General features: G+C 40.2%; 1 protein-coding gene across 3 annotated transcripts in view; it reads right to left on the reverse strand.

The window, feature by feature from the left end:
- Nucleotides 1-12,505, reverse strand: part of LOC117155805 (uncharacterized) — a 77,391-nt gene that overhangs the window by 17,828 nt on the left and 47,058 nt on the right. For all 3 annotated transcript variants that reach the window (XM_033332177.2, XM_033332178.2, XM_033332175.2), the window contains exon 4: nucleotides 8,275-8,390. In XM_033332177.2, coding sequence (XP_033188068.1) covers nucleotides 8,275-8,390 — 116 coding nt within the window. The remainder of the gene's footprint in view (nucleotides 1-8,274; nucleotides 8,391-12,505) is intronic.

The following is a 12,505-nucleotide window of genomic DNA, read 5'->3' on the forward strand; positions in this document are numbered from 1 at the left end:
TAATTCGTCCGATACTTGATGACACAATCTCCCGTTGTATTATGGCGAATCAATTCGTGACGATCTTTACTTTTAACCTGGTAGCCAACTAAAACCTTCTACAATCATGGAGTTAAGAGTTAATAAAGACAATTTGTTATATACTTGCAAATACATATAAACACAGCATCGTTTATTTGTAAGACAAATAAAACGTAAAAAATAAGGATCTCTGAATAACAGAATTATTATATCTCCAAGAGAGTGCTGATCCAAGTGACAATTTAACCTGTTCTTCCCGGTTAACAAGTTAGTGTTTGCGGAACAATCACAAGCAGACAAACTTCCGACAACGTTGATTCGCATTACACGAGCTATGTCTTCGTACAACGCGTGTAAACGGAAAATAAAGGCGAGTCTGTGTCTGGTAAGAATCCAAAGCTCGCCGCAGCCGACCGATGAATTCCCAGGTATTTTCTCAACAATTTTTCTTTCCTTTTGTTTGCGCCGTTATATCCGAAGATTACAAGCGTTTGCGAATCCTCGTTACCTCATATTGAGGAAAAAACGGCTGCTTTACTCCATTCTACACTTGTTTCCTCCATTTCACCGAATATACTGCCACAGGAGGTGACAATTTTCGTTTCCCATTTTTTCAACTAAAACGCTTGTAATCGCACTAAATTCTCGTTTACGAATTGCACGTTGCACGCGCTTCGCAAACGAGACAAATTGCACGAAATATATTTCGGAATTATGGCTGGAACGTGTTGGAACGATGGAAACGCGGAGACTCGGGAGATCTTGCCATCGGCAAGATGAACGACAAACGGCCTTTAAAGCCGCCATCATAAGACGAAGTTAGTTCGGCGGAACGCGTATTGAGGTGGCTAAGCTCGTTCAACTAACTAATATGTACGATAACTGCGCGTGGGTGGTACATTATCGCTGCGCTGGAAATGAGGACGAATAGGTACGATCACGTGTCGAAAGTACGTTATCGACTTCTGGAACTCGAGCACATACGAGTCACACCAGGTGAAAAAAAAAAAGGAGCGGAAAAGCGAACCGATCGACTCCTAGCTGCAGAAACGTATGTTCTAACGAATAGTCCGGGGAATCTATGTTTTCAAGGGAAACGCAATTCGTGATAAAAAGTTGTTTCAGTGGGATACGCTAGGATGTACTAATTGGATACTTATTCGTTGCAGTATCAGCTCATTCTAGCGTGCATCGAAGTGCATACGAACGTAATTCGTTCTAAACATTGTCTCTGTATCTACATTAACATATATTATATTTTGTAGGTATGGAAAAATATTTCTGAATTCAGTATATACCGGTAAGTATTTCTAAACTGTTTCACAAATAAATATTTCTGATGTCGAATTGTCAAGGAACAAATAAAAAGTTGATCAGTTGGTGATCAAATTGTAGGATATGGATAAATTTAAATAGATAAATTTAATTTCGTCGTACACATAGTAAACATAGTACACATAGTAAAAGATAAGTGAATTAGATTAATAATCAAATAATGTTACGAACGATAAAAAAAACAGCAGATTGACAATTTAATAATCGTCATAGTTGCCGGCAGAATTCTTTATAGAATGAAAAAAGCGGTAGGATGGATAATAGGATTTTTCAGCATTCGTTGTATTATTCCACCGCATACGTATGCATATAACCCATCGTATATTTTGTGAAATGTTGTAGAATTCGTTACGACGCGGCATCTCTTACGAAAATAAAAATCATAATTAACAAATGCGCCTGGTGCTATACTTCCCGCGCGACATTGTCACGTACTACACGCCTTGCGTCGTATAAAATCCACGCAACCCAAATTCCATTCAATGCAATTATCATACTTATTGTAGCCGTATAACCAATTGTATAATAAACTAACAATGTAAGTGCATACATTCTGAATGCACTTCATTGTATTTTCTATCCATAGAATCAAACAGAATTTGACAGTAATCAAGTAGTACTGTCGATGACGAAATATACGAGACCCTACGTTTGCAAATTACTGTGTTTAACGATATTATTTCTCATTAGAAATCTAATTTAAATGGTTACTTAATTCGCGTTGATTTCCACCTGGAAATCGCGTATCGACGATCGTCAAATCTATCGTACACTACATACGATCAAAAAGTTTATTTTCTCTTCGAAGAATTTGATCGAATTATCTACGATACGTCGACGAAATCATGTACTTCCTCGATGGCACTTACATCGAAACTAACCCATTTGATACAAAACAATATAGACGTTTGCATTCCACAGAATAGTATTCGCTCTATGCAGTCACTTTGTTTTTGTTTTACGATCAAATTCACCGGGAATTCGACTCTACTCATTGAACGACCAGCCGTAAATTGTTCCACGAATTCAGCGATGTATACGCGATGGATTTAAACAATCCAAAAGAATCGAACGAAAAAAATGGTCACGAGATTGAATCGTATTACGCCGAAAGGACTAATGGACGTTCCCTTTGTACTACACGAAAGACCAGTGGTTCACCGCGGCTTTCGTTGCAGTACTTTTTCGAAGCTTGAAAGCTACCTTTTAGCTAACCATCGGACGAAAGATTCTTGGTAACTGGAGTAGCTGGCATTTTCTTCCAGTTACGCTTTCTTCGATTAGATTACTTTTCACGAACAAGGAACACCGTGTACTTTCTCTTCCGTGTTTATTTCTCCCGGTATGACGAATCGTTCGGCGCTTTAATTATTCATCGACACATCCGTCGAAGGTTTATTTGTGGCCTCGATATTGAAAGCGAATCTTAATACGGAAATCGATCGAGGGCGGTTCCATTAGCGCCATCCTCGGCGCGTTTCGCTTTCCAAAGGTGACGATAATTCCTCCTCCTCGACTTTATCAATTTCCCCGTTGAAAACTGACAAACCTGTTACACCCCGGTCAGCAGAAAACTTCTATTCGATTCAGTTAGCCTCAAAACGGATCATCTTTTCATACCTACGTTTAATCACCGTTTGATTGCGCGAGATTTTCAGTTAAAAAACGCCTGCGATTTTTCGCTGAGTACTGAGTTGAATTTCGCGTACATACGTAAATGAAAGTAGGTCGTTACACCACGCGGCATTCTTACTCATTGTCGCTCAAGATAAGCTCAGACCCGTTCCGAGAGGGCATTAAGCGTGCAACTGGAAAACTTGTGAAATCTCGCGTCTCAGATCCGCTAGATTACCGGAACGAAATTTCTCTCTCGTTCTCGGCTGCGAAACGAAATGAAAAGCGACAGCTGCACGAGAAAATCTTTATGTCGTATTTCGATTATTGTTATCTAATTTTCTCCGAGTAGAATAGGCTCGCAAAGATGTTGCTCTTTGCCAGTAGAACTACATTTATTTCAAATGTATATATTGGAATGACATATTAGTTACTACTCGATTAACGCTTTCAACGCTAAGATGTTTCGTCGACGCGCGTTTATCGTACGCTGTTTACTTATTACGATGAAGCATGTGCTACGCTGCCGAAATTATTTGACAGTCAAAGTGCGAAAAACATGAAATTTTATGAATTCATCGCTTATAGCATATGTTATAGACATATGAATGGCAAATTATAGATTTTAGGCTTGAAATATATCTTTAGGCTTGAACACGACAAGTGATACATACCGTAAATCGAAGATTTATTTTGAAGCAACACAGCTTCAGGCACTAAAAATAATTTCGAATCGTTTTTCGAAATTCTTATATAAATTCATAGCGTCGAATTGATTAAGTAAACTTGCGCCGATTAAAATTACATTTCCGAAAGTGGATTTCTATTATATGAACGAAATATCATAGATGGGGAAGCTCGGAAAACTTCTACTATATAAACTCAAGTTTTATTGCAGTTTATCCCTTGATGAATTTATATCAAGTTTAGATAAACGGAGCTCTGCAGTATAAAAGAAAAAGTAGGCACGTGAAAGTAGTAGCGGCTGTCTACAGCAAGAATACAATGTTTGTGTAACAAATTGATAACAACTAGATGGAATGAAGTTTTGTGGACTGTAAAATCGATACACGGAAACTTGTTGCTTTTGCAATTCTAACGATCAACAATGCCTCAAGAAACTTGCAAACCTATAGTATACAAGATCTCAAACAGTTTTACCTGTAAAAACATATCCCATTATGGCTACGTTTAAAGCGCCATAATACAGCGTAATACACCGCACCGCATCGAAAAACAGCAGTTACATGTTTGCAAAACTGTTGTTTTAAGAATCAACAACAAGGGAGTAAATATTAGAAAGAGAAGAATACATCAGAAAAATATAATAGCTCGCAAAGTTATTCAAACATTTATAAATACCTTTTACAAATGTGTTACTTGTATTCGACATTTTTTTAATTTACTCATTTTTTTTCTTTTGCTAATTTCATTAACACTGTAATAAGATTCAACAATTACGGTTATGTTGCTAAAGTTTGGAATAAATCTGGAAATTCACATAGAAGATATCTATGATCTACAAGATATCTAGTGCAAGCTTTTATTTTATAGAGATCACAGAGGTATTTATATAGTCGATTATCCGATAATCCAATTATCCAATAAATAAAATAAAATTGATTATATCAACAAGCCTGAATATTTTCCAAACTAATTTCAAATTTTACCAGTGTAATCGTGACAGCTGTATCTCACGTAGATAATGAAATATTAATAAATTTTATACATATGATACGTACGTGAAAGTTTTCTATGATAAGTATTCAGATACTTTCGTGAGCCGTACAATCAAGAAAATGAGAACAGCTCGCTCATAAGTTGGACCTATCCTCGAAACGAAACATTGTCGGGAAAATCTCTCGAAAAAACTATTCGAATGTGGCACACGCTTTCTTCATTAAGATAACGACAAACGAGGTGGGTGCACGGTACGAAACGTTAAACGGGGATTTGCAAGGACCAACGTAATCCCATCGGTTCGCTCTGAGTTTGATTACGTCACGCGCGGAGGAGACTGAAACTTTCTTCGTTTTCTCGTTGTCACCTTCTTTATTCGGTCGATGCGCGACCAACTTCTCTCGCGGCAGAGAAGAACGATGATGATCCGGAAGGATTCAGCTTGAATCTTGCAACCAGTGTCGCTCGCTTCGAATTCGGAGGCCGCCACGTTCCTGGCCAAGAACTTTCTAACCCGGCTACTATCCTCTTTGATCCTGACCGCTTTTGAGCTTTATCCAGCTCGTCAAGTATTCCCCCTGTCGCCTGAAATTATTATAAAGTGTGCACAGAGAGAGAGGAGAAAAGAGAAGCAGACCGAACGTAGTTTCAGCTGCGAGAAATTCTTCTTCAATTACTCCTGTGTTCGCCGTTTAGCGAAAAGAGAAGAAACCCGTTACGAAGTCAACGAAAGGAGGTCTCGTTGAGGAACACGATTCATGGATTTCGTGGCACAAATGGGAAAACTTAGATTCGACGGAATTTTAAATTACTCGAAGCTGGACGCTTTGAGCCATTCCGTATTGCGCAATAGCCAAGAGGCTTCGTTGTCGAGACAAACTTGTTTAGACTTCAATTTATCAATTAGAACTTGGAAATGGACGCCTTTCCAGTCATCGTTCCGTTATTAACGCTATTTCGGGAAACGTTCGTTTCTTTTCGCGAATGTGGATTCATCGGATTAAAATATCTTCGTTTGATTCAAATCTGAACATTGAGGAGAATATATGCTCGTTCTAAATCACCGACGAACAGGTTGCAAATGTTTGCATGGTCCAAGAAACGACAGAGCATTAGAAACTCGTAGAGGGAAAGAACAGGCTGGTGAAAAATTGTCATTTCTTTTCGCTAGATGAGAATCGCGTTATTCTTTATATTTCCGTTTCTTCTTCCCTGTTTCTACATTTTATTCCATTTTTAGACAGTTTATTAAGAGCCACGATCGTGGATGACAATATCCAGTCGTATTATCGTTGTTTAAGTACAACCTATCGGTGTACCGTTTAATCTGCCGCACAAGGGAAGGGTCTTCCGCAAACATCGAGAAAAACAACGAGACAAAGCGGAGTCGATAAAGATGTGACGGTCGTTTGGAAAAAAGCAACCCGCGTGTAAACAAGCGTCTCAGAGTAATAAAGCGGTGCGGTGTCTCGTGCAAATGTCACACGACATCGACGAATCTAATTTCTCCCGTCGAATGAAAAACTTCCACTTAATGCGCATCGTTACATAGCAGCTTAAAATCGCCGACATGTCGCGATGCTTTTCAAAGGATATAAAACACGAAGGAAAGCGAGTGTCTCGTCCGTCTCGCGACAAGCATCGTGAACAGCAAAGAGGCATTTGCTATCCCGTTTCTTCGGATGTCTTTTGCGATCAAACAAGAGTCAAAGATTCGTTCGTTGGAACTAATTGCTTGAACCTTTTGAGATATTCGCGGACCCGTTGGCACAAAGTGAAATCTGTTATTTGTCAGTGGATCGCTTCGATAGCTTGATAATTCAATTATCCAACGATCAATAAATTCCTAGTCTCGTCTCTGTAGTTAATGATGCAACGATTAAGCTAACTAGGACAGTCAGCTTGCGGAAAATTTGAAGCATTAGCCGAAACTACTCTACCAAACTAACTCATTCGTAACATAGAAACGTTCTTCCAAAGAAGAGACATTCCAAAAATGGCAGCCGCCTACGCGTGGTATATTCGATGTCATTGGAACAAAGGTAGTCGGTTGCGCGTTCGTCGGACAAATTCGTGGCGCGTGTGCGAGAATTAATTGGAATTGGTCAGAACGGGACGGAACGACACGGACGTGGCTTCTTTGTAGAACACTTGTGCAGTTGCTGCGCGCAAAAGCTTTGTGCCTTGGAACGAAATCTGTCGTTCGTTACTCGTTATCTGACAATTATTATTAACGTTTGTATTGAAGCATAGGTACGATACGCTTGACGGACCAGTTGAACGCAAACCGCGTCGTCGTTCTACGGGAACAAAGAGCCGCGTCCTCGATGTCGCGATCGACTTAACTGTTACAATCGTCGTGTTTTTTAACCTTCCTTTCGATGGATGGATTCATTTCCATGTAAGTGGAATAGAAAGCGGAGACTTTCGACAGATGCGATAATTCTGCGTTTCTTCGATTCGAGGACGATTCCTTCGACGGATCGTCGCGTATCGTTGCATCGTTATCGTTAACTCTCTTAGTTCCGAATAAATTTATGATAAATCGAAGATAGATGGAAAAAGATGATATCGTTCGATATGGAGAAAACGAGGAACTTGTGATTCGATAACGTTAAACGGATTTACGCTTCAACTCTCTCAGAAGCTAGCCACATTGACGTTACTTTACCGGAAGACAACAGACCGGTGTCAGCATCGAGCACGATTCCGCGCGTGAAGCTGTTCTCGTGATTTCCTTCTTGCAAGGATTTACATTTCCTAAGGGACCTGCTACTTTTCACGTAGAGACACTACGTTATGGTACATATATGCGCATGGGAATGTAAACTACCGGCATCATTGCTGCTTTATACGTATCTAGTCCGAGCGGACGTGTACCGAAAATTTCAGCGCCAGCAAACGCGAGACTCGAATCCGTACGTATCTCGTTCACTAGCAAAGACCCTGAGTTGATCAGGTAATTCGTACATAAATCGATTTCCTTGCTCTTGTACGTGATCATTCTAGTTTCAGCATCGGAAACCTAACAAGTTTTAATTATTTCGCTTAACATTGCACATTTGAACGTGTAAGATTTTGAGTTTAAATATCTTTAAATCTTTAAATTCTCCAACCTTCGATCTTTTTTTCACATTTTCACATTTTTTTAATTCTCGATTATTTGAGTTTGAATTTTTCTAAATTTTCAACTTCTTATCTTTACCTGCTAACTTTCATCGAAGTTCGAAATAATTATCAACCTGTCTATCGTTACGATTAACATTATCTCACACCTTCGTGCTCGACTAATAAATCTATTCCCTTGACGCTTCGCAATGAACACGCAGATTAATCTATCGATTTCCATCACTGTTCGTTAACTCCCGTGACTCTATATAATTTCAATAGGAAAATTCACGCTGTCAGAACACTTTGAAACGATCCATTGCAGATTGGCCGTGTGGAGAACGCGGCGGGTACACTCAAAACGATATCAAGCGATTGTTAAATAGTTAAATGAAACTGACTGGCCGTTCAGTGAAATCGTATCTGTACCGTGTATTCCATGCTGGCAATCACGTTGAAACAGCGTGGAGTGGAGATTCCAAGGAACAAAGGGAAAAAGATAAAAGGCAAACGTACCCGAAACGCATCCCTCAGCTCCTGCTCTTCCTGATCCTGATCGGTAGGAGCGGTTTCGCTCGCACCTATGTTGCTCACGATTTCCACGAACTCCTCGAAGCTGACATTTCCATCTCCTAAAATGACAAAAACAAAACGAACGCATCATGTACACCAACATCGTCTCATTCTTTTTTTAGAGAATTTTTTTTTCGGCGTCAGCCAGCAACATGGCTACCATTTATTCTCAAACGCCGTTCTACTGGAATCTCTGCATTTTTCGTTTTTCTGTTACAACTATTTATTACAATTATTTAAAAGAAAAAAATGTGGCTTTACAACGTACACGCTATTCATCCTGTCTAGATACAATCTCTCACCCGTGCAAAAGAAAGATTTTATCATTCCCGCCCTTTACAGTCCCAATTCTGATTCAGTTTACTTCAAAACTACCACTCGAAAAGAAACTCTCGTGCCGAGAATGAAAAGAACGTTGCAAAGTATGAGAAGACATAAGCCGCGACATCGAGGGATTAACAAACTTGGCGACTCGGATGTAAGCTCGACGTTCTTATACGAAAGCTGCTTTCCACGCTTTTCGCATTCCCATCCTGAAAATCGCGTTTTCCATTATCTGCATCTTTTTCTATCTCCCCTTCCCCGGCCGCCTATTTTGTCGCGATCGTGCAACCGCGTGTAAAATATGGAACAGTAGACAAAATATACGAAGAAGAATTTCGTGGTTAAGGAACTATATAAATTCTCTCGGTGGTAATTCCCGTGGGAAACACGTTCGAGAAAGCACCGACGAAAATACACGAGAACCCACCGAGAGCTTTCGATAGTGTGACAATTTTCCATGACGGAAGACCATCGAAAGATAACATTCTGGTCGTATCCTTCATCTTTAAATAAATAACCACAGTCTCGGATAGAAAAGCACCTTCTTGCCACTTCCCCTCGGGCAAACAAACGACTAGTGTGTACAGACTGTATAATGGTTATTATTTCGAGCTTCCGGTGATTGGCGGGGAATTTTTTTGTCTACTGAAATTGTTCATTCTTCGTTCATGGCAAGAATTTTCCATGGTATAACATTCCTATCGGCGCTACATGAAACGGCGAAGGATTAAATAATTTGTCGTGCGTTTAAAAATTGCACGAGTTGCACAGAATCGCGCAGAAACTGAATTATAGGAATTCTGTAAAAATTACACGAAAATTGTACTTAATTAAGAACGTCAGGCAACCTTCCTTTATTATTATTATTCACTGTTAATTACGCCATCCGGTAAATTGTATTTAAAGCAGCTTTGTAAATGGAATAATCGCGTTGAATTTCGTGCACGTATCCACTTGTAAAGGATGTCAAGTAAAACATGGGTGCAGCGCTATCTGCACGGAAGCGTATCCGTTGGTAAAGTCAAAGATACGGCAAAACGCAACCTATAAAACTCGTACGTGTCTTCTCCAAGCAAAGCTGTCGTGTTTTCGAAACTCGGCAATTTTCTGTGACTTTACAGGATTTCCCGTCCTCCTGAGACGGTCGAAATATTATTCCGGACGAGGGCGCCGCGATTTACGCGCGATTATGTTTCTAAAATCCGCCGGATTTCGAACGCGTCTACACATAAAACGTGCACAATCACGTGTCTAATATTATCAGCCTCGTGTCCACGTGAACTTATGCACGTCGTGTTATCGCGTACGTGTACAGAGATAAGCAACGTTCGTTTGTTCGGGCGATTAAACGCCCGGGCGTGAAGAATTATTCGAACGCGCTTTTCCTTCGTTTTTTTTTTTTTCGTCGACAAATTGGATTATCGGTCGGAAATTTGAGTGGGAGTCGGACGTTCCAACGGCTTATCAATTTCCGAGTAACCTATTTCAATTAAACAAAAAATCTATCTAAAAACTACATAACTGTATAACAGCGTGTGTAGAGAAAAAGATGAGAACAATGAAACTCAGATAACGGACAATGAACGACAATATCGCGAAGCTACATTCCAATTGTATTTGAAATACCTAACGATATACGTAATTTAAAAGAAATTTTTGGCGATATAATATTGCTAACTATAATTTCATAATTATAGCCTGATCTTGGTACGCTTAACACGACATCGCTTGCAGATGAAAGGAAGATACGTAACGTGATTTTTCTTTAAAAAAAAAAAACCTTAACCACTGATATTGATTTTCCGTTCCTTAGCACGAATAGTACCTGCGTAGCTTCTAAAAATAGGAGGAGAAACAATATTTTTTATGCTAACAATGTACGTTCAACAGCTTGAATTTGTGTACCGTGTATTCTTAATTTGCTAATTGTACGCTATTTGTATATGCTAACCACTTTGCTGAGTGCCTGGACTTTTTCGCCGGAAATATCTCTTCGTTAAAACGCTCCTTGTGTAAGCTCGCGATACAGATGGCGATTTGACATTGTGTTTGTACTTTTATGACATTGTGTTTGTTTATATGACTGACATGTAGTGCATACATGTAATTGGACTATAGCCCGTTAATCGATAATAAACGAATATTTCTACCAGTGATACATTTGTAAAATTTGTAAAAATCAATAAAATGTTTGTAAAAATTTGTAAAATAAAATAGCTTCTTGCGTTTAAAAATTACACGAGTCATACGGAATCGGGGAACGTGCCGAGATCGAGAAACGACCTCCACGTGTGAAATAGTTGCCGTAGATTGTACGGTGTAAACGATCGTGCCATTCAAGCGGATGCCCAAGTTTTAATTAGTATATTGTTACGACGAATTAACGCGTGCTCGCCTTGCAAGCAGGGCGTTGCGCAAAAGGCCAACAAACACGCGATGCAGTCTGTCTAGATACGCTAATAGTCTGGCAGTAGAGGAGCCTCGGTTACCTTTGCACTCGCGCAACTGCGTCACGCTTAACCGCTCGCCTTGGCGCTCCGTTTGTTCCGCTTCTGTATATACTACAGTATACTTACACGTAAACGCAAGCGCGGAGAGACACGTAAACGCAAGGTACATACAGACACTGTTCACGCGAAGTGCTCTTGGTTTACCTATCCGGACATCAGATGGTAAATTCCAGGGACGCGCGGTTGACGTAACCAGAGTAACCGTGCCGCCACTTTGCAATCTCTTGACGCATCTTGAGCAGGGAGCACCGTCGTAAGTTAGCGACTTCATCGACAATGAGCGTGGCGAGAAACACAAACGGGAAACGGACGCTCTCCTCGAAAATTAGCCGAGTCTGTTTCGTGACTTTCATCCGGCTCTCGGAATAAATTGTATCGTGGAATTCTTGCCACCGAAAAAGCAAACGGTTGGTTGTTGGTACATTTTACAATCCCTCTCGAAACGATACTTCACTCTAAATCGCGCAATACCGTCGATGATATTCGGGAGGAAGAGTTATTTTCGTTTGTTTGCGTTCAAGCGACGAATAGAAGGGCTTTCGATCGCCCCCCCATCCACGGATTTTCCGTAATTCGTAAACACCGCTAAACTTGTGAATAATTGCGCGCGAATAACGTGTCGCAAAGGGCGAGCAGAAAGGGGAAAAAAAGTAGCGGAATATTTTATAGAGCTTGTGACAGCAGCCCAGGGGATCGCTCGTTACAGATGCAGAAACAGCAAATTTAAATTCGTCGTGCGTTCGACAGAAGTGGAATACGGCATGCAAGCATAAACAAAGAAATAGATCGGGATCTAAATAAGCCAGGATTTGTTGAACGATGTTCCCCTCGGATCACGAGAAAAACGTAAAAGACGAACGAATGGTATGGAACCTTGGCTGCATCCTCTGTGGTCATCCAATTCGTGTTAACCGTGAACCGTGAAGAATGTTATTCAACCATATCCCTATAAATAGAGGCGTACTCGTGAAATCAAGATTCCGGGGAGATGTTTTTCGACCTCATTCATACAATGATATTTTACGATTATATCGATATACATAAAATATATTTTTATTTTTCGTTCACGAAAAAGCAAATAACGAGCATGACATGTGTCGTGCGAAATAAATAGCAGTGGCCGTCGAGTCAGACGTCGTATCGATACACTCGTAACATTTTCCCCCGGAAAATGAAGTCAAAGATGGACAGAGGGGGATCACGGAACCTAATATACCCCTGTGACGAAACACTCCTCTTTCGTTTGTGTATCAAATAGCCGTTTGAAATGGAATATGTACATGAAATAGTCGTGCAAGGCTTCGCTGTTTACTGGACCTCGTGGAATCACCGTTCCATTT

Source organism: Bombus vancouverensis, chromosome 6, assembly GCF_051014615.1.
Source record: "Bombus vancouverensis nearcticus chromosome 6, iyBomVanc1_principal, whole genome shotgun sequence".
In the NCBI taxonomy this organism is placed as follows: domain Eukaryota; kingdom Metazoa; phylum Arthropoda; class Insecta; order Hymenoptera; family Apidae; genus Bombus; species Bombus vancouverensis.